Source organism: Papio anubis, chromosome 20 (assembly GCF_008728515.1).
Source record: "Papio anubis isolate 15944 chromosome 20, Panubis1.0, whole genome shotgun sequence".
NCBI lineage: Eukaryota > Metazoa > Chordata > Mammalia > Primates > Cercopithecidae > Papio > Papio anubis.
This window is the reverse complement of record NC_044995.1, coordinates 41865972-41887051: the sequence shown is the minus strand read 5'-3', so window position 1 is coordinate 41887051 and position 21080 is coordinate 41865972. Positions and strand designations below refer to the sequence as shown.

Below are 21080 nucleotides of genomic sequence, written 5' to 3'. Positions count from 1 at the left end.
CATGTCCAGCTAATTTTAAAAATAAATTTCTAGTAGATATGGGGTCTCACTATGCTGCCCAGGCTGGTCTTGAACTCCTGGCCTCTAGCGATTCTCCTACTTCAGCCTCTGAAAGTGCTGAGAGTACAGGTGTGAGCCACCACACCTGGCCCCAACATTCTTCGAGGGTCCTGAACACATGCACACAAGGACTTTCTAAAACCTTAGTCTGCCAGGTACAGTGGCTTACACTTGTAATCCCGGCACTTTGGGAGGCCAAGGTAGGAAAATCACTTGAAGCTGCGAGTTTGAGATCAGCCTGGGCAACATAGCGAGACCCTGTCTCTGTAAAACATTACAAAATTCGTCAGGTGATGTGCACCTGTGGTTCCCAGCTACTCAGGAGGTTGAGGGAGGAGGACTGCTTGAGTCCAAGAATTGGGGGCTGCAATGAGCTATGATTGCACTATTGCACTCCAGCCTGAATGACAAAGCGACACCCTGTCTGAAAGGAAAGCAAGCAAGCAAGAAAGAAAGAAAGAAAGAGAGAGAGGCCAGGTGCGGTGGCTCACGCCTGCAATCCCAGTACTTTGGGAGGAAGGCAGGGATCACTTAAGTCAGAGATTAAGACCAACCTGGCTAACCCCCTGCCTCTTACCAAAAAAAATACAAAAATTAGCCGAGATGACCCGAGATGAGAAAGAAAAGAAAAGAAAGAAAGAGAGAGAAAGACAAAAGAAAGTAAAAAGAAGAAAAGAAAATACAGAGAGAGACTGAGAGAGAAAGAAAGAAAAGAAAGAAAGAAAGAAAGAAAGAAAGAAAGAAAGAAAGAAAGAAAGAAAGAAAGAAAGAAAGAAAGGGAGAGAGAGAGAAAGAAAAGAGAAAAGAAAAGAAAAAAGAACGGGGCGGCAATGCAGGGAGGGAGGGAAGGAAGGGAGGGAGGAAGAAAGAAAGGAATAAAGGAAGGAAAATAAAGTTGTCTATTAAAACTAAGTTAAAAGTTATTTTCCCAATCATTAAAAAGAAAAAAATAAAAAACTAAGTTAAAGGAAAAGGAGTCAATGTAAAGGGAAATCACTGAAAAAAAAACTGTCAACTTCAATGTAGGCGAGATTACTATCAGCTCAACAGAGCAAAAATGTGAAACTCTAGGAGGATTCTGCCCTCAAATATCTTCCCAAATGTCTATTTTTTTTTCTTTTGAGACAGAGTCTCACTCTGTCACCCAGGGTGGAGTAAGTGGCACCATCTCAGCTCAATGCATCCTCCGCTTCCCAGGCTCAAGCAATTCTCCCGCCTCAGCCTCTGGGTACCTGGGATTACAGGCACCCACCACTGCACCCAGCTGATTCTTGTATTTTTAGTAGAGATGGGGTTCTCCCACGTTGGCCACGCTGGTGGTGAACTCCTGACCTCAGGTGATCCAACCACCTCAGCCTCCCAACGTGCTGAGATTACAGCCATGAGCCATGGCACCCGGCCCCAAATGTCTTTAGGTTCCTCCTCTACTCTATAGAAACAGAACTCATCAGTGATATAATATGGGTGTAGTTTAGGCAGAAAAATGAATCTCATCAGTATCCTCACCCATCAAAACATTGGCAAACAAATGTTATGTTTTTATATAAGTACATTTTTGCATAAGTACATTTGACTATAAGTTATAATTAATTCAAGATATGTAAGATGTGTATTTTATGATTCTATAATTCTCCCCTTTAACTGATATTGTTGGTGAATGAAACTTAATCACACCAAATGAAAGGATCCTACAGTTTTATAATCACTGTCATCATCACCATTATCAACATTATTATAATCAAAATGATGAGATGGAAATTACTGGGACGTCTGTTTCACAGCAGAGAAAACAGGCTCAAGAAACTTGCCCAAGATCGCGTAGCAGGTAAGAGGGTATTTGAGCCCAAGTCTGTGTGATGCCAAAGCTCACTTAAAAAAAAATTTTTGAGACAGAGTACCCTTCTGTCACCCAGGCTGAGGTGCAGTGGCAAACAATTCTCCTGTCTCAGCCTCTTGGGTAGCTGGGATTACAGGTGCATGCTACTATGCCCAGCTAATTATTTTGTATTTTTAGTAGTGACAGGGTTTCACCACATTGGCCAGGCTGGTCTCAAACTCCTGACCTCAAGTGATTCACCTGCCTCTGCCTCCCAAATTGTGGGGATTACAGCTGTGAGCCACTGCGCCCGGCCACATCTGGCTAACTTTTTTTTTTTTCTTTAGATGGAGTTTCGTTCTTGTTGCCCAGGCTGTAGTGCAATGGCATGATCTAGGCTCACTGCAACCTCTGCCTCCTGGGTTCAAGCGGTTCTCCTGCCTCAGCCTCCTGAGTGGCTGGGATTACAGGTATGCACCACCACGCCCGGCTAATTTTGAATTTTTAGTAGAGACGGGGTTTCTCCATGTTGGCCAGGCTGGTCTTGAACTCCTGGCCTCCAGTGATCCGCCTGCCTCTGCCTCCCAAAGTGTTTGGATTACAGCCGTGAGCCACCGTGCCTGGCCACATCTGGCTAATTTTTATATGTTTTTGTAGAGAAAACGTTTTGCCATGTTGCCCAGTCTGGTCTTGAATTCCTGGGCTCAAGCAATCCTCTCACTTCAGCCTCTCAGGGTGCTGGGATTATAGGCATGAGCCACTATGCCTGGCCAAAGCCCACATTTTACATTCTCTCAATGGCCCTTGGGGCGGGCAGCTCATCCCCCAAGACCACAGCCTGGACCCCCGGACGTTAGTCTCTGAATCCTGCCCATCTCCATCTCTACCTCCACCCCCAGCTTCCTACCTTAGGTCCAGGGCGTCCTGGATAACCTGGGAGACCTGGTACACCAAGCTTGCCCTGCAGAGAGGTTATGGGGCAAAGGTCAGAAATTGCAACCTGGAGGTCAGAGGAGGAAAGGTCAGGCTGGCTGGGGCATGGTGAATGGGCTAATGGGATGGGAGTCAGGGAAACAAAGTTCAAGTCCTCGCTCCTGCCTGCTAGGGGCATATCCTTGGGCAGGTCAATCAGCCATTCCAAGTCTCAGTTTTCCTTGTCTGTAAAATGGGATGAAAATGCCTATTGCATGTGTTGGTTATGGAGATAAACACATAAGTTGGGTGCATTAAATTGCTCTATAATGCTGAGCTGAGGAATTAAAGATGACAAGGATGGTAGCAACCTCCTGAGGTCAAAGGTTTAATTAAAGGGCAAAGGGCAAAGGGCAGAGGGAAAAGGTTGGGGACCCCTTGACTGTGGGAGGCTGGAGGGTGGAGTCATTTACCTTCTCGCCAGCTGAGCCTGGGGGCCCCTCCTCGCCAGCCTGCCCCGCCTGCCCCTTCAGCCCCTCGGGACCATCCTCTCCCCGGGGACCTGGAGCTCCGGGTTTCCCCTGGAAGAAAAAGGAGAGTCTTTAATATCCATCTTTTGTCCTTCCTGCTCCTCTAGCCCCAGCTCATCCCCTTCCCATCTTCCCCGAGCCCCCCAGACCCACACCACCCCTCATCTGGTGCTGGTCTTACCCGATCACCTTTGAGCCCCACATCGCCCTTGAAGCCCGGGAAGCCGTCCTCTCCCTAGGTGAGACAGACAGAGGCCAGAAGTGAGGGCCTCGGGGAAGGAACACAACCAGGACCCCATGATTGGGGCTCCCTCTCCTCTGATGAATTCTTCTCTCCTCACCTTCTCGCCTTTCTCCCCCTGGAGGCCCCGGTTGCCTGAAGTGCCCTGAAAAATAAAAAAGCTCTCAAGCTTCTTCCCTGCTTAAGAAGGAACCCAAACTCAGTCCCCTGCTCTAAAGCAGCCAGGATAGTCCCAAGAGGATGCTAGGCAGAAGCTGGGAGGGGCAGCTTCAGAAGAAATGATCTTTCCCCAGAGACCCCTCCCTCCCCACTGGAGGCCTCCCAAGGTCATCTGTGCGGGGGTGTGCGGGGAAGGCCAAATTTCCAAGTAAGTGATTCCCATCTCCTGGAGACGCTTTGTCCACAGTTCCTTCTGGCAGAAGAAAGAGGATGAACATTCCAGGCCCGGACCTCATTATAAAGGCAAAGGAATGTTCCCCATTGTGCCAGCTACAAGGCGACTCTGTGCTTGGCTATGGAGACAGCGCTTAGTACAAGTCTGGATGCTGCTCATACCAAACTCTGAACACTGCGCTTGGCTGCAACATCTCTGAGCTCAGTGGCTACAATGACAATGCACTTGGATCCAATACAACCCATGTGGTTAGTCTCCAGCCACAGAGAAACAATGTAACTGAGCTTGGCTGCAAGTTGTTCTCTAGCTTTGGCTACAATGTAACTAGACTCAACTACTACAGGTAGGGATTGGTTACAATGTAACTAGACTCAACTAGGGATCAATTAATGTAACTACAGGCTGGGCATGGTGGCTCACGCCTATAATTCCAACATTTTGGGAGGCAGAGGCTGGAGGATTGCTTGAGCCCTGGAGTTCCAGACCAGCCTGGGCAACATAGGAAAACCTCATCTATACAAAAAGTACAAAAAAAAAAAAAAAAAAAAAAAGAGGTAGCCAGATGTGGTGACGTGCACCTGTAGTCCTAGCTACCTGGGAGGGTGAGGTGGGAGGACTGATTGAGCCTGGGAACTCCAGGCTGCAGTGAGTGAACTGTGATGGTGGTACTGCACTCCAGCGTGGGCAACAGAGTGAGACCCTGTCTCAATAATAATAATAATAATAATAATAATAATAATAATAATAATCAAACGAAAAAAAACTGCCAAGCCTGGTGGCATACACCTATAGTCCTAGCTATTCAGGAGGCTAACATGAGGGGATTACTTGAGCACAGGAGTTGAAGGCTGCAGTGAGCCATGATTATGCTACTATATTCCAGCCTGGACAACAGAGAAGACCCTGTCTCTAAAAAATAAAACGTTTAGGGCTGGGCGTGATGGCTCACAATTGTAATCCCAGCGCTTTGAGAGGCCAAGGCGGGCGGATCACCTGAGGTCAGGAGTTCAAGACCAGACTGACCAACGGAGAAACTCTTTCTCTATTAAAAATACAAAAATTAGCCAGGCATGGCGGCATATGCCTGTAATACCGCTACTGGAGAGGCTGAGACAGGAGAATCATTTGAACCCGGGAGGCAGAGGTTGCGGTGAGCCCAGATGGTGTCACTGCACTCCAGCCTGGGCAACAAGAGCAGAACCAGGTCTCAAAAACAAAAACAAAAACAAAAAAAAGATAAAAAATGTAACTATGCTTGGCTACAATGTAACTCTGAGGGTGATGCTTGCCAAACTCTGTGCCTGCTACAGTATAGCCAATTCCTTGATTATAGTGTGTCTAAGCTTGTCTAATGCACACATGTTCAGGTAAATTACATCTGTATTTGGTTACAATGTCACTGGACTCAGCTTCCATATGGACATGAACTCTAACGCCCCTGCACCTCTATTTAGCCAAGGTGCAGCTCTTGGCTTAAGCCAGCATTACTGTGCATATAGATTATGTGATTCTGAGTTTGAGTTAACACAACCCTTGGGCCAGGCGCAGTGGCTCACGCCTGTAATCCCAGCCACTTTGAGAAGCCAAGGAGGGTGGATCACCTGAAGTCAGGAGTTCGAGACCAACCTGGCCAACATGGTGAAACCCTGTCTCTACTAAAAATACAAAAATTACCCGGGCCTGGTGGTGCATGCCTGTAGTCCCAGCTACCCGGGAAGCTGACGCAGGAGAATCGCTTGAATCAGGGAGGAGGCAGAGGTTGCAGTGAACCGAGATCACTCCACTACACTCCAGCCTGGGTGACAAAGCGAGACTCTGTCTCAAAAAAAAGAAAAAAGAAAAAGAAAAAAGAAATAAATGTGTTCGGCCTCTAATGGGTTTAGCTGTTTTCAACAACAAGGTGACAAGGTGACAACCATACTGTAAGGCTGTCCTTGGCTGTGCAGCTCCAAACCACAGTCCCACGACATCTGGCCTGACCAGCTGATTCCCCTCTCCACACATTCAGAAGTTTCCAATGGAGCTGCGTCGCATCCCTGAACCCAAAGCTGGCAAATCACTCCTACCTGCAAGCCCCCGGTATCACCTACCTTCACTCCCCGAGGTCCAGGATAGCCCGCGGGGCCTGCCGACCCTGGTGGACCCTGGGAGGAAGATAAGGTCAGTGCCATTCCAGACAGTCCTTTCCACATTCTAAGAGTCCTCATCTCTCTCTTCTGTGGCCCCTGACTTCAGGCCCTGCCTCCCGACCCTCATCCCCAACCCAGCCTAACCTCCTGGTCACTCACCTGGGCCCCTTTCTCTCCCGTGGGGCCCTCATGTCCTGGGTGACCCTGGGGAAGAAACATTCTAAGTTGTCAGAGACCAAAACTTGCCATTCCAATTCCCAAGCTTCCCCCTTCTCCTTCCTACTTTTCCCAGCTCGTGGTTCTTACCGGGGGGCCATCGGCTCCTGGGAGGCCTGGAATTCCTGGGTTTCCAGGAGGACCCTGAAAGAAGATGAACAGCAGGGGAGAGACAGAGGTGCTCAGAGCTCTGGAGTACCACTAGGATCAGATCTACGCAGACATGCAGCTGCCTCAAGGTTAGGAAATAAGCAGAGCTCACTGGCCAGGAAATCTATCCCAGGTCTGCCCAAACTTGCTGTGTGACCCCAGGCAAGCCTATTTCCCTCTCTGATCCTCAGAAATCCATTGCTTCTCGGAAGGTTGCAAGGAAGAATATAAAAACAGTACAAGATTGATAGCCCAAGAGGGTGACTATAGTCAATTACATGTCACCCAGGTTGGAGTGCAGTAGCACGATCTCGGCTCACTGCAACCTCTTCCCAGGTTCAAGTGATTCTTCTGCCTCAGTTTCTGGAGTAACTGGGACTTCAGCACCTGGCTAATTTTTGTAATTTTATTAGAGACGGGGTTTCACTATGTTGGCCAGGCCACCTTGGTGATCCGCCCACCTCGGCCTCCCAAAGTGTTGAGATTACAGGCGTGAGCCACTGTGCCCGGCTTTGGGTAATAATTTAATTTTACATTTAAAAATAACTAAAAGAGGCCAGGCGCAGTGGCTCACGCCTATAATTCCAGCACTTTAGGAGGCCAAGGAGGGTGGATCACCTGAGGTCAGGAGTTCGAGACCAGCCTGACCAACATGGTGAAACCCTGTTTCTACTAAAAATACAAAAATTAACTGGGTGTGGTGGTGGGCACCTGTAATCACAGCTACTTGGGAGGTTGAGGTAGGTGAATCACTTGAACATGAGAGGCGGAGGTTGCAGTGAGCTGAGATCATGCCATTGCACTCCAGCCTGGACAACAAGAGTGAAATTCCATCAAAAAAAACAAAAAAACACTGCCAGGCGTGGTGGCTCACACCTGTAATCCCAGCACTTTGGGAGGCTGAGGCGGGTGGATCATGAGGTCAGGAGATTGAGACCATCCTGGCTAACACGGTGAAACCCCGTCTCTACTAAATATGCAAAAAATTAGCCGGGTGTAGTGACAGGCGCCTGTAGTCCCAGCTACTCGGGAGGCTGAGGCAGGAGAATGGCGTGAAACCTAGGGGGCAGAGCTTACAGTGAGCCGAGATTGAGCCACTGCACTCCGTCTCAAAAAAAAAAGAAAGAAAGAAAAAGAAAAAAAACTAAAGTAGTATAACTATTGTTTGTAACACAAAGAGTAAATACTTGAGGGGACGGATACCCCATTCTCCGTGACATGATTCTTTATGCGCATCCCTGTATCAAAACATCTCATGTACTCCATACGTATATACCTACTCTGTACCCACAAAGATAATAAATAAAATTGAATTAAAACAGTGCAAGAGACATGTTGAAATGGAGGATTCATAGGCACACCCCTCTCTTTAAAAATGCCCACTTGGGCATCATGGCTTTTGCCTGTAATCCTAGCATTTTGGGGGGCCAAGGCAGATGAATTGCTTGAGCCCAAGAGTTCAAGACCAGCCTGGGCAACACAGGGAGACCCCATCTCTACAAAAAAGAAAAAAAAAAAAAGAGAGAGAGAGAAGAAAAATTAGCCAGGCATAGTGGCATGCGCCGATAGTCCCAGCTACTCGGGTGACTGAGGTGGGAGAGTCACCTGCGCCCAGGGAAGTCAAGGCTGAAATGAGGCATTATTGAGCCACTGCACTCCAGCCTGGGTGACAGAGTGAGACCCTGTCCCCGCCGCGCAAAAAAAGATATGTGCAGAAAGAAGTGTGTCTGCCAGGGAAGGCGGAAGCAGATGTGCCAGGGAACAAAGATGAGCCCACAGGGCCTGTACATCTTGGTAATATCTTCTGTGACAGGCTTCTGTGGGCTCTCTGTATCCTGACAATATCCCTTATGTGCGCTAGCCTTGGTGGGTTTCTGTTTCTTGCAACCAATCCTTCCCCAACAAGGACACTTTGTAACTCTGGGCTGGCTTAGGGAATGCTGCAGTTTATCACTATCCAGAGCTAACAGAGGGGTCCTGGTGGGAAGATTTTCCTGGCAACAGAGTTGAAGGAAGGAGACTTGAGGAGGTTGCGGTAGGTGGAGCTGTCACTCACCTTCTCCCCAGGAGTGCCGATGAGTCCCTGGGGACCGGGGAGTCCCTGGGGACAGAAAAAGAAGATGAGGGAAGGCATAAGAAAGAAGCGGTGAGTGTGGAGGTTGGGAAGCCTGGGCATGGTCTAAGGTCTCAGCTGACCACTCCCATGCCCCATTATTGGGAAAGATAGTCCAAACCTGGGACCCATGGTTTCCCTGCTGTCCCGGAGGGCCTGGTTCTCCCGGAGGACCCTGAGGAGAAAGTGGTGTTTCAGTGAAGCTGAGAGGGGTCATGGTGCTGAGGCATTAGTGAAATTGACTTGGCGGGGGGGTCAGTCATGGAAGGGAATAGGGATGTGGACAATCGGGGTCAGAGGGCACAGGGCACATACCACATTGCCTTTGGCACCAGGAGCACCATCAATTCCAGTCACACCCTAGGGGAAAAGAAGATGTGAGACCAAGACAGAGCAACAAGTGGGGAGCCTGAGTCTGAGACACCAAGAGATGCAGGTGGAAAGGTGGGCGGGGCCAGGCACTGCGGCTCATGTTTGTAATCCCAGCACTTTGGGAGGCTGAGGCGGGCGGATCACCTGAGGTTGGGAGTTTAAGACCAGCCTGGCCAACATGGTGAAACCCTGTCTTTACTAAAACCACAAAAATTAGCCAGGCATGTAATCCCAGCAACTCAGGAGGCTGAGGCAGAAGAATAGCTTGAACTTGTGAGGCAGAGGTTGCAGTGAGCAGAGATCATGCCATTACACTCCAGCCTGGGCAACAAGAGCAAAACTCTGTCAAAAAAAAAAAAAAAAAAAAAAAAGAAAAGAAAAGAAAAGAAAGAAAGAAAAAGAAAGTTGAGCGGACATAGAAGCCACAACAGATATGGCCATGCAGAAGGCAGAAAAGTGAGAAAAAAAAGACATATAGGGGCTGGGAACAGTAGCTCAGACCTGTAATCCCAGCACTTTGGGAGGATCGCTTGAGGCCAAGAGTTTGAGACCAGCCTGACCAACATGGTGAAACCCCATCTCTACTAAAAATACAAAAATTAGCCAGGTGTGATTTTGGGTGCCTGTAGTCCCAGCTACTCAGGAAGCTGAAGCATGAGAATCGCTTGAACCCAGGAGGCGGAGGTTGCAGTGAGCTGAGATCTCACCACTGCTTTCCAGGCTGGGCAACAGAGTGAGACCCTAATCTCAAAACAAACAAACAAAAAGACAGACAGGGATGCAGAGAGCCAGTGACACTCACCGGGCGACCCGTGGGGCCAGGGGAGCCTCTGGGGCCAATCAGTCCTCGTGGACCCTGCAAGGGAGCAGGCGAATTATCTCCACATCACCTCTGTGTGGCCTTGCGAGTTCCCAGGAGCCTATAAGTCCTGGGGCCCTGGGAGTCCTGACTCCCTCCCCTGCACCAAGCAAGGGGCCCAGGGATCCCTGATACTCACCGGCTCCCCAGCCTGGCCAGTGGGCCCTGGAGGTCCCTCTGATCCCTGTGGGAAAGCATCATTACTTGGGAACAGGAAGACACAACCCTGGGAGAGCCACCTCCTCTCATCTGGGCAGCCCCTTCCAGGGGGTCTCAGAATTAGCAAGATCCCTGGGAACCTGCAGACTAAGTCCATGGGATTCCATTCAGGCACCTGACTCCAATCCTAGACCTGCAAGTCTCACCTCCTCACCCCACAGTGTGTCCCCAGCTCTCAGGCTGGCCACTGAGACCTCCAGATCTTCCTCTCTGATTCTCATTCAGGCTTCCAAACTTACTCACCAAACCAGACCCTAACTCTCTTCCAAACTTACCCTCTCACCATCCTCTCCTGGGGGACCGGGTTGCCCCACATGGCCAAAATCACCCTGGAGAGGGAACAGAGGGGAGTTCAGAGTGGAAGGGTGTTGGCAGAGAGACCAGCCCCCTGGGAAGGCAGATGGGGTGTGAGGAGTGACATGGGCATCATGACTCTGATACTGAGGGAGGAGAGGGGGGAGTTGAATACTGGAAGGAGGGCTTAGATCTGGGGGAGGGACCTCACACACTCACCCTTTGGCCCTTCTCACCAGGCAGCCCTGGGAGGCCATCGAAGCCACGATCACCCTGTCCAGAGACACCAGTGAGCCTTGACCTCATAAGCCTGACAGCCCCCACCAAGTCTTACCTCAGCCCCATCACCTACCTTAGGTCCGGTGTCCCCTGGGAGGCCCCGAGCCCCATCTGCTCCAGGGCGGCCCTATGGAGAAAGTGAGCCCAAAAGTCAATGATGAACCCTCCCCCAAATTAGGAACCCAACTTCATCATCATCATCAACATCAAGATTTTTTTTTTAGATGGGGTCTCACTCTGTCACTCAGGTTGGAGTGCAGTGGCACGTTCTCAGCTCACTGCAACCTCAGCCTCATGAGTAGCTGGGACCACAGGTGCACGCCACCATGCCTGGCTAATTTTTTGTATTTTTGGTAGAGATGGTGGAGGTTTCACCCGGTTGCTCAGGCTGGTCTCGAACTCCTGAACTCAAGTAATCCACCCTCCTCAGCCTCCAAAACTGCTGGAATTATAGGCATGAGCCACCACACCCAGGCTAAGATATTATTTTTTAAAATGTATTTATGTGTTCTAGAGCTGAGGTCTTGCTCTCTTGCCCAGGCTGGAGTGCAGTGGCATGATCATGACTCAATGTAGCTTTGAACTCCTGGCTCAAGCAATCCTCCACTCGGCTTTAAATAGCTTCTGGGACTGCGGTGCCACCACCCATACAGCTAATTTTTTGTTTGTATTTTGTGTAGACACGGGTTTCGCCATATTTGCTTGGGAAGTTTTGGTGTCGATTTCTGGGGCTCCGGCAATCGCTCCCGCCTCAGCCTCCTAAAGTGCTGGGATTGCAGATCATAGGCAGCTAATACCATGGCTGATTTTGAGACGGGGAGTCTTGCTCTGTTGCCCAGGCTGGAGTGTGGTGGCGTGATCACCGTCACTGCAGCCTCTACCTCGAGTTCGCGCCATTCTCCTGCCTCAGCCTCCTGGTAGCTGGGACTTCTGGTACATCCACCACCACCCGGCCTATTTTTTGTATTTTTAGTAGGGGCGGGGTTTCACCATGTTCTTTCAGGATGGTCTCAATCTCGATCTCATGACGTGCCGTAGCCCGAAGTGCTGGATGAGCACGTAAACCACCCTACCAGCTATGGTAGTGTCTAAACGTACTGACATATGGGTGGGTACGAGTAAAATACGGTATCGCGTAATCTCATGGGACCAGCAACTTACTTATTTATTCTTATTCTTATTATTTGAGACACAGTCTCACTCTGTCACCCAAGCTGGAGTGCAATGGTTCACTGCAACCTCTGCTTCCTGGATTCAAGCTATTCTCATGCCTCAGCCTTCCGAGTAGCTGGGATTGCAGGCGCACGCTGCCATGCCCGGCTAATTTTTGTATTTTTAGTAGAGACGGGGTTTCCCCATGTTGACCAGGCTGATCTCAGACTCCTAACCTCAAATGATCCACCTGCCTCGGCCTCTCAAAGTGCTGGTATTACAGGCGTGAGCCACTGCGCGCAGCCAATCATCTTATAAGCACCGTTATGTGGTGCATGACTCTATCTGAAATTGACTTATTTGTCATTTCCTTCCATGTGACAGGCCTCTTTTTTGCCATGCTGTTTCTTCCACTTCCCCATCTGTTGATCTGGTTCTATTTCAGATCTCAGGGCAAGCGTCACTCCTGCAGGCAAGTCCTTCCTGACTCTACGGCCTGGCCGGATTCCTTTACCACACGTTCAGCGGAGCTGCCGTTCCCTGTCTTCGGCACTCTTGTCCCACTAATGACACCAGCAGACTCCAAGGTCACAAAGCCAAGGCTCATGTTGGGTGTCGAGGGATGGATAAGGGGTGGTCTGGGGACCTCGCTGTCACTCACCATCTTGCCCACTCGGCCAGGGGGTCCATGAGGTCCCTGCAGGCCTCGGGGACCCTAGAAGAAAGAGAAAAGGAGGAAGGAAAGGAAAATAAGAAGAAAGAGGGACTTATTCTATTGTGTTAAAAAAAATTAGAGATGGGGTCTTGCTGTATTGCCCAGGCTGGACACCTGGGCTCGAGCAATACTCCCTCCTCAGTTTCCCAAGTAGCTGAGGCTACAAGTGTGTGCCACTGTACCCAGCTTGGAAGGACATATTTATTTATTGTACAGACGGGGTCTCCCTATGTTGCCCAGACTGGTCTTGAACTCCTGGCCTCAAGCAATCCTCCCACCTCGGCCTCCCAAAGTGCTGGGAGTCCAGACGTGAGCCGCCATTCTCTAGGAAAGTCATGAATTGCAAGGGTATCCTCAGCCCCTTTGGCATTTTCCCCATCCAGCACTACGTCCTGTGGTCCTGGGGGAAGGCTCCTCCCATCCGATCCTGCCCTATCTCCACCAGTCTCACCTGTGGCCCTTCTGCTCCCGCCTCTCCTTTCAGACCTGGATACCCGGGGAGACCCTTCGGGGAGGAGAGATGGAGAAGTGTGGTTAGAAGATGATTCTTCTCCACTAATGGCATGCACCGCCCCCTCCATGCAGTCGTCCCCTTACTCACCACAGGGCCTGGGCGCCCAGTGAGCCCCACTGGACCAGGGGGGCCTTTCATAGAGAGCTGGAAAGACAGAGGGGTCAGAGCCTGGGGCCTCCCACAAGACCCCCAGCATTCCCCGCAGAGGCATCTACAGGAGAAAAATATCCCCCCTCTCCTGCCCAGCCCCTCCTTACGCCCAGACTGTATCACTCTCTGGGGTTCCTCCCACTATGTCCACACCTCCCACTCACCTGAGTCTGCTGCAGAACTGCCTGAGCCTGGGCCTGCTGGAATGAGACTGGGGGTCCTTTAAAGGAGCCGCCTGCAAACTGGAACTGGGAGGAATTTAGTGGTGAGGGAAGCCCCCAGGAGAGCCCCCTCCTGGACCAGGACTCCACTCCCCAAGACTGGGCCACTCCATCTCCTTACCGGCATCATGATCACAGTGCCCGGTGGGCCTCGGATCCCATCAATGCCGGGGATTCCTGGGAGGCCAGCAGGGCCCTGAGAGAGGGATGGGGGAAGAGAGGTGGAGACAGAGAGGGAGAGAGAGAGCGAGGACAGGGGAGGCACAGAAGGATGAGTCAGAAAGAGAGAGAGAGGGAGAGATGGAGAGAGACAGAGACAGAATCAAAGAGGGAGCATGGCAAGGAAAGAGAGAGAGAGAAATAGAGAGACGGGGAAAGGAAAAGACAGAGATGGAGACAGAGACAAAGAGAAGGGGAGAGAGAGGCGGAGAAGGATGGAGGCAGATGGAGAGACATACAGAGACAGAAACAAAGAGAGACAGACAGACAGAAAAGCCAGGTAAAGAGACAGAGATGGAGAAATAGAGAGAGAGGCAAAGATAGAGAGATGGGGGGAGGGAGAGAGACAGAGACCAACAGAGAGAGACAGAAGAGAGACAGAGACAGAGTCACAACAGGAGAAAGACAGAGATGAAAGACACTCAGAAACAGAGACAGGCAAAAGAAGAAAAGCAAAGAGTAGGCCCCAGAAACACAAGGGGAACCAGAGAAATAGTTCACAGATGGGAGACAGAGAACAGAAGAGGTCAGTGCCAGCCCTGAGATGGTGTTCCCGAGTGCCACGCCCTCATATCTATGTTCAGACCATCATGCTCCCAGCCCCAAACCTCACTCCTCTGGGAAGTATACTTCCCAGAGTATACTCTGGAAGGATACTCCAGTGGGAGTCTCTTACCTGTGGACCAGGGTCGCCAGGGAATCCTGGGGGGCCAGGAGGGCCTGAGGGGCCAACCACCCCCTGTTGGGGACAGAGAAACAGGAGTCACAGGAAGTGCAAAGTTTGAGCTAGGCTGACTTTCAACCTACCACTCACTGACTCTAACCTCAGGCTGACCTCCCTACCCCACTACAGAGTCACTCCAACTCTTCCAATGCAATGCTGACCCACACTCACCCCCAACGCTACTCTCTGACCCCTAATCTTTTTTTAGAGATGATCTCACTCTGTTACCCATGCTGGAGTGCAGTGGCATGATCATAGCTCACTGCAGCCTCCAACTCCTGGGCTCAAGCAATCCTCCCACCTCAGCCTCCCAAGTAGTTGGGACTACAAGTGGGTACCACTATTTTTTTTTTTTAATATGAGGCTATATTTTTTTTTCTGGGGGGGGATGGAGTCTCGCTCTGTCACCCAGGCTGGAGTGCAGTGGCACTATCTCGGCTCACTGCAAGCTCTGCCTCCCAGGTTCACGCCATTCTCCTGCCTCAGCCTCCCGGGTAGCTGGGACTACAGGCACCCGTCACCACGCCCGGCTAATTTTTTGTATTTTTAGTAGAGACAGGGTTTCACTGTGTTAGCCAGGATGGTCTTGATCTCCTGACCTCACGGTCTGCCCACCTCAGTCTCCCAAAGTGCTAGGATTACAGGCATGAGGCACTGCGCCTGGCCAATATGTGGCTATTTTTAAAGAGATGGGGTCTTGCTATGTTGCCCAGTCTCTATGTTGTTCATTCTCCCTATTTTGACTCATCCTTTCAGCCTCAAATGTCCACTACCCTCCACTTGGTCAGGCAACATTACACCCCAACTCCTCACTCCAGGGGCTTAAACACCACTCAGCTGGAAGGGAAAGACTGGAAGAAGGAAACTCAGCCATGACTTACTCGGGGTCCGGGGGCTCCTGGAGGTCCCTCAAACTGCTGCCCCTAAAGGGAGAAATGAGTGTCGATGACCCCTGTCATCATGAAGCCCCTCAACCCCCTCGCAATCCAGACCCCTCACCTTTTCAATCACTGCGGGCTCTCCTTTTGCTCCTTTCTCTCCAGCACCCTGGGGTGGGGTCAGGGGAGATGGAGAGACAAGAGATGTGAACTTGGACATAAACCCCTCAGCTATCTGATCACGCACGCGTGCATGCACACACACACAGGGTCTACCCTCAGAGCCGCTTCTCCTCTACTGTAACCAACATGCACTGAGAAGCTCAGCCCCCCCGCATCCACTAGGGAGTGCCATGTCAAGGTGAAGAGCGTGAACTCCAGAGCCTGCTGCCCAATACTGATCCTGCATCTGCCTCTTACTAACTGAGTGATGTTGGGAAATTTAGTCAACCCCTATGGCCACTTACAGGTAATTGGTCCACCTGTAAAGTCAGTGGATGAATGACGACTGTGTGTATCGCATGCAAAGATGAATGAATTGAAATAATGCTTGGCACACAAAAGCACTCCAGGTAACAAGGTACCAAGGGCAAGTTAGTTACAACTATGTGCCTATGTGCCTCTGCTGTGGAACACCTAGGCTTTTCCTTCCTCCCTTTCTCTCTTTCCTTCTTTCCCTCTTTCCCTCTTTCCTTTCTTCTTCTTCCTCCTCCTCCTCCTCCTCCTCCTCCTCCTCCTCCTCTTCTTCTTCTTCCTCCTCTTCTTCTTCTTCTTTTCTTCTTCTTCTTCCTTTCTTCTTCTTTTTTGCACCCTCTACCTCCTGGGTTCAAGCGATTCTCCTGCCTCAGCCTCCCGAGTAGCTGGGACTACAGGTGTCCGCCAACATGCCTGGCTAATTTTTATATTTTTAGTAGAGACGGGGTTTCACCATGTTGGTTAGGCTGGTCTCGAACTTCTGACCTCAGGTGATCCACCTGCCTCATCCTCCCAAAGTGCTGGGATTACAAGCATGAACCACCATGCTTGGCTCCTTCCTTCCTTCTCTCTCTCTTTCCTTCCTTCCTTCCTTCCTTCCTTCCTTTCTTTCTTCCTTCTTTCTTTCTTTTTTTTTCAGAGTTACTCTATTGCCCAAGCAGGCTTTTCCTTTTTCTGTGCCCTTTGCTTCCTTCTTCTTTCCTTCCTTCCTTCCTTCCTTCCTTCCTTCCTTCCTTCCTTTTTTCCTTCCTTCCTTCTCTTGCTTGCTTTCTTTGCTTTGCTTTTTTTTTTTTTTTTTTTTTTTTTGAGACAGGATCACTCCTGTTAGCAGGCTGGAGTACGGCCGAGATACAATCATGGCTCACTGCAACCTCGATCTCCTCAGACTCAGGTGATCCTCCCTCCTCAGCCTCCTGAGTAGCTGGGACCACAGGTGCACACATCACCATGCCCGGCTAATTTTATTTTTTGTAGAGACAGGGTCTTGATGTTGCCCAGGCTAAACTCAAACCGGGAAGCACTGCACCTGGTCTCTTTTCTTTTCTTTATTATTTTCTTCAAATTATTATTTTCTTTAAATAATAATAATAATTATTATTATTATATCCCTCTTTAAATAAAAGAGGATATATTTATATCCCTCTTTATAATAATAAATAATAATAATTATTATTATTATGTTGAGACAGAGTCTCCCTCTCACACCCAGACTGGAGTGCAGTGGCGCGGTCTCGGCTCACTGCAAGCTCTGCCTCCCAGGTTCAGGCCATTCTCCTTCCTCAGCCTCCTGAGTAGCTGGGACTACAGGCGCCCACCACCATGCCCAGCTAATTTTTGTATTTTTAAGTACAGACGGGCTTTCACCAATGTTAGCCAGGATGGTCTCAATCTCCTGACCTCTTGATCCTCCCGCCTCGGCCTCCCAAAGTGCTGGGATTACAGATGTGAGCCACCGTGCCCAGCCCAAGCCTCTTTTCTTTTCTTTTCTCTAGAGACAAGGTCTTGCTCTGCCACCCAGGCTGGAGTGCAGTGGTGTGATCATGGCTCCCTGCAGCCTCCACCTCCTGGGCTCAAGCTATCCCCCCGCTTCAGCTGGGACCAGAGGCACACGCCACCACTGGGTTTGGTTAATTTTTTCTTTATTTTGTAAAGATGGGGTCTCGCTATGTTACCCAGGCTGGTCCCAAACTCTTGGGCTCAAGTGATCTTCCCGCCTCAACCTACCAAATTGCTGAGATTATAGGTATGAGTCACCGTACCCTGCCTCAGTTACCTCTTGATCTCTACCCTCTTCTCTTCTCCCTGCCCTTAACATAAAAACAGCCTAAAATTTGTACTGACTTAAGATGGTGCTTCGGAACAAGAGTCCACCATCTTCTCGGTTTGCTGTCTCTTGGAATAAACCTGCTTTTCCTTCCACCAGTTCTCGTCTCTCTTGTTTTCCTTTCAAATATCAAGCCACTGAGCTTGGGTTCGGTTACATCGAATGTGTATCCATTTTTTCTCTAAGACCAAAATGGAGCATGTTCCAAATCGGTCCACTTCTCTCCATCCCTCCCTCCCATCTCTCTCCAGGTCACATCCCCACTGCAGATTCCCTGCTGCCCCTCTGGCTCCCCCTACTGTCCATGTGCCATTCAGCCGCCAGAGAGCTCTTTTTTTTTTCTTTTTCTTTTCTTTTTTTTCTTTTCTTTTTTTTTTTTTTTAAGAGATGGGGCCTCACTGTTGTCTAGGCTGGCCTCAAACTCCTGGCCTCAAGCGATCTTCCCGCCTCCGCCTCCCAAAGCATTGGGATTACAGGTGTGAGCCACTGCCCCCGGCCCAGAGGGAGCTTTCAAAACTCCAAGTCAGATCATGTTCCTTCACAAGTGCTCAAGTGGCATCTCCTGGTACTTGGAGTAAAAGCCAAGCCCCTCTGTCTAGTCACAGAGTCAACTGTTAGCACAGTGCCTGACACAAGCAGGTGCCGAAGCCAAAAGAGAGACTGGCCTTTCTTGGCTCCTGGTAGGAATCCCTTCTAAGCCCTCAAGATGTGAGAAAAGTAAGTAAATAAAATAACACAGGGACAGAAGACCATATACCACATGTTCTCACTTATAAATGGGAGCTAAATGAGAAAACATGGACAAATAGAGGGGAACAGCAGACACTAGGACCTATCGGAAGGTGGAGGGTGGGAGGAGGGAGAGGATCAGGAAAAATAACTAATGGATACTAGGCTTAATACCTGAGTAATGAAATAAATAATCTGTACAACGAACCCCCCATGATACATGTCTACCTACGTAACAAGCCTGCACTTGTACCCCTGAACTTAAAACAAAAGTTAAAAAAAAAATGAAAAAATAAAATAAAATAAAATTTTTTTTTCAAGATGGAGTCTCATTTTGTTTCCCTGGCTGGAGTGAAGTGGCACGATCTTGGCTCATTGCAGCCTCTGCCTCCTAGGTTCAAGCAATTCTCCTGCCTCAGCCTTCCCAGTGGCTGGGATTACAGGCGCACACCATCACTCCTGGCTAATTTTTTGTATTTCTAGTAGACATGTGGTTTCACCATGTTGGTCAGGCTAGTCTCAATCTCCTGACCTCAAATGATCTGCCTGCCTCGGTCTCCCAAAGTGCTGGAATTACAGGCGGGAGCCACTGCGCCCCACCTAAATAAATAAATTTTTAAATAGGAATCCCACTCTCTTGCACCTAACCCCAGCCACCTAGACTCACAGGAAAGATCTGGAACTGAGTCCGAGATGGGTATTCTGCTGCCCGGAAGTCAGGGCCCATGGTGGAATCAGCTCCTTCTTCATCCTCCCTGGTTGCCTTGGTCTCCGGGGTCCCCAGCTCGGTTCCACTGTCAGGGTCCAAGCTCCCCTGAGAACATTAGGACAGACTAAAGTTTTCCCTGACCTCCTTATTGTCTACCACCCCCCAAACCCCTGGGGTCTTCCCTCTTCCAGCCCCATCCAACCTCTAGGATTGTGGCATTGGGTCCAGTAGTCACAGTGGAGATGACGGCCAAAGGCGTAGGGGTCGGAGGCAGATTTGGAGCTGGAGTCTCTGTCTTGGGGATGTCAGTGGAGGTCTGGAGCAGGGATGGAGGGAGCTTTGGGTCTCAGGTCAGGGCAATCAAGACAAAAGGGAGGCACCCTCCCACTGTCCCCAGGAGCTCCCAGTTTGGGGCCAGGACAGAGGAGGCTCCCCAAAGAGCACCGGAGGCCAGTGGAGACAAAAGTGTGCTGGCTGGACCAGGGCTTCCAGCAGAGGGAGCCATCGTGGATGGAGGAGGCGCTGAGCCAGGCTGGCCCTGGAACCCAGAGGTCAAGGTCAAGGTCCAACATTCAGGGCCAGGCTCCCGGAAGCCTAGCCCACATGTCCTCTCCCAAGGCAGAGTTCAGCGGCCAGTCAGCCAGGCCACAGTCAGAGAGGGAGTGGCGGCTCCTTCTAGCCTGCACAGCTGCAGAGGAACCGGGTCAAGGCAGGGGTTGGGGGATGTGGGAAGAGGGTGGTGGGGCCCCAGGTGAGGGGACAAGGCTGAGGAAGGGGCTGAAGAGGGGCCCACTACTCCTAGTGTTTGTATTCTTGGCCAAGAAGATCTGGAACTGAGATGTAGTGCAACCAGTGACTCCCCCGCCAGTCAAAGACCCCAAGCAATGACCCCCACCAAGGACCCCCCAACCCAGTGACCCACCAAGAATGACCTACATCAACAGACCCCAATGATTCTAGAACCAGTGACTCACAAACAACCCCTCCCACTGGCATCACTGGCCTCAACCTGTTACTGCTCCATTCAGTGATTTTCCCAACCAGTGACCTCAACGAGTGACACTCTCTTGACTATTAGCACTAACTAGTGACTCTCCAACTAATAACCCCCATCAGTGACCCTTAATCAATTATTCCTCTAACCAGTGATGCTCCAACAATGAATACCCATAAATGAGCCCAACAAAAGTGTCCTAACCAATGACCCCCAAACAGTAATTCCACCTATCAATGACTTCCTAACTAATAATCCCCTTAGGGACTCCCAAATCAGTTACCCCATCTGCGACCCCCTGAAATCACTCTTCCAACTTGTGGCCCCAATGAGTGATGCCACTATGACTTCCAGTCAGTGACCATCCACCAACAACCCCCCAGTCATTGACCCTAAACTGGGGACATCGGTGGCACCAATAATGGTTTCTATCAATGACCTTCCACAGTGATCCCAGCTAGGTGCACCCCAAACACTGACCTCAATTAATATCTCCCTCGATGATTCCCCCCTATCCAGCAATCCCTATCAGGGAAGCCAAATAATGCCCCCAATTAATGACTCTCCCAATGAATAACCGTCCCCAATGATCCCAAGAAGGGAACCCCAAACAATGACACACTAACTAATGAACACATCATTCAACCCAGCCAATGATCCCCCTTAAACAGTAGCCCTCATCAAGAACCCGCTTAAAATCAGGAGCTTATCTGGGTCTGCCCCCTCCCTCTAGTGCCCCAGGACTGGAGATTGAGGGGGTCAGAGATGGGAGAGCTTGTAAGATGGGACCCACTCCCACCCTGTCATCAGTCACCCTGACAGTCATCAGTCAGCTGAGAGAAGTCAGAGCTCATGGATCAGAGACCAGAGAAAAAGATCATAGATGAGGGTCCAGAGATTAGTAGGGATGGGATTCTAGAAGTCAAGCACCAAGACCTGAAGTCAGATGGTCAAGGCCGGAAGTCAGGTGGTCTCAGGGCTCTTACCTGGTTCTCTGGGGAGTCAGGAGGTGGACTTGAGGTCAAAATTTCCTTGTTCTTCTTTTTCCTGCCCTTCCCCTTGCGACCTCGCCCTTTCTTCCTCCCTTTTCCCTTCCCCTTCCGCTGAGGACGAGGGGTCTCTGGTTCACCCTGGGGAGCCTGGGAGGAGGGTCCCAGTCAGGTCCAGAGCATCCCACCAACAGAGACCCCAT

The 21080-nt window shown here is 50.3% G+C and overlaps 1 protein-coding gene across 1 annotated transcript in view; it reads right to left on the bottom strand.

Moving 5' to 3' along the window:
* The window catches only part of COL5A3 (collagen type V alpha 3 chain), a 49213-nt gene that overhangs the window by 21082 nt on the left and 7051 nt on the right, over nt 1-21080 (bottom strand). Inside the window, 26 exon segments of the mRNA XM_031659061.1 lie at nt 2784-2837; nt 3262-3369; nt 3500-3553; nt 3660-3704; nt 6044-6097; nt 6242-6286; nt 6389-6442; nt 8505-8549; nt 8683-8736; nt 8877-8921; nt 9736-9789; nt 9932-9976; nt 10287-10340; nt 10525-10578; nt 10658-10711; nt 12398-12451; nt 12903-12956; nt 13053-13109; nt 13280-13363; nt 13458-13532; nt 14232-14294; nt 15161-15202; nt 15279-15326; nt 18853-18999; nt 19097-19210; nt 20875-21027. Coding sequence (XP_031514921.1) covers nt 2784-2837; nt 3262-3369; nt 3500-3553; nt 3660-3704; nt 6044-6097; nt 6242-6286; nt 6389-6442; nt 8505-8549; nt 8683-8736; nt 8877-8921; nt 9736-9789; nt 9932-9976; nt 10287-10340; nt 10525-10578; nt 10658-10711; nt 12398-12451; nt 12903-12956; nt 13053-13109; nt 13280-13363; nt 13458-13532; nt 14232-14294; nt 15161-15202; nt 15279-15326; nt 18853-18999; nt 19097-19210; nt 20875-21027 — 1710 coding nt within the window.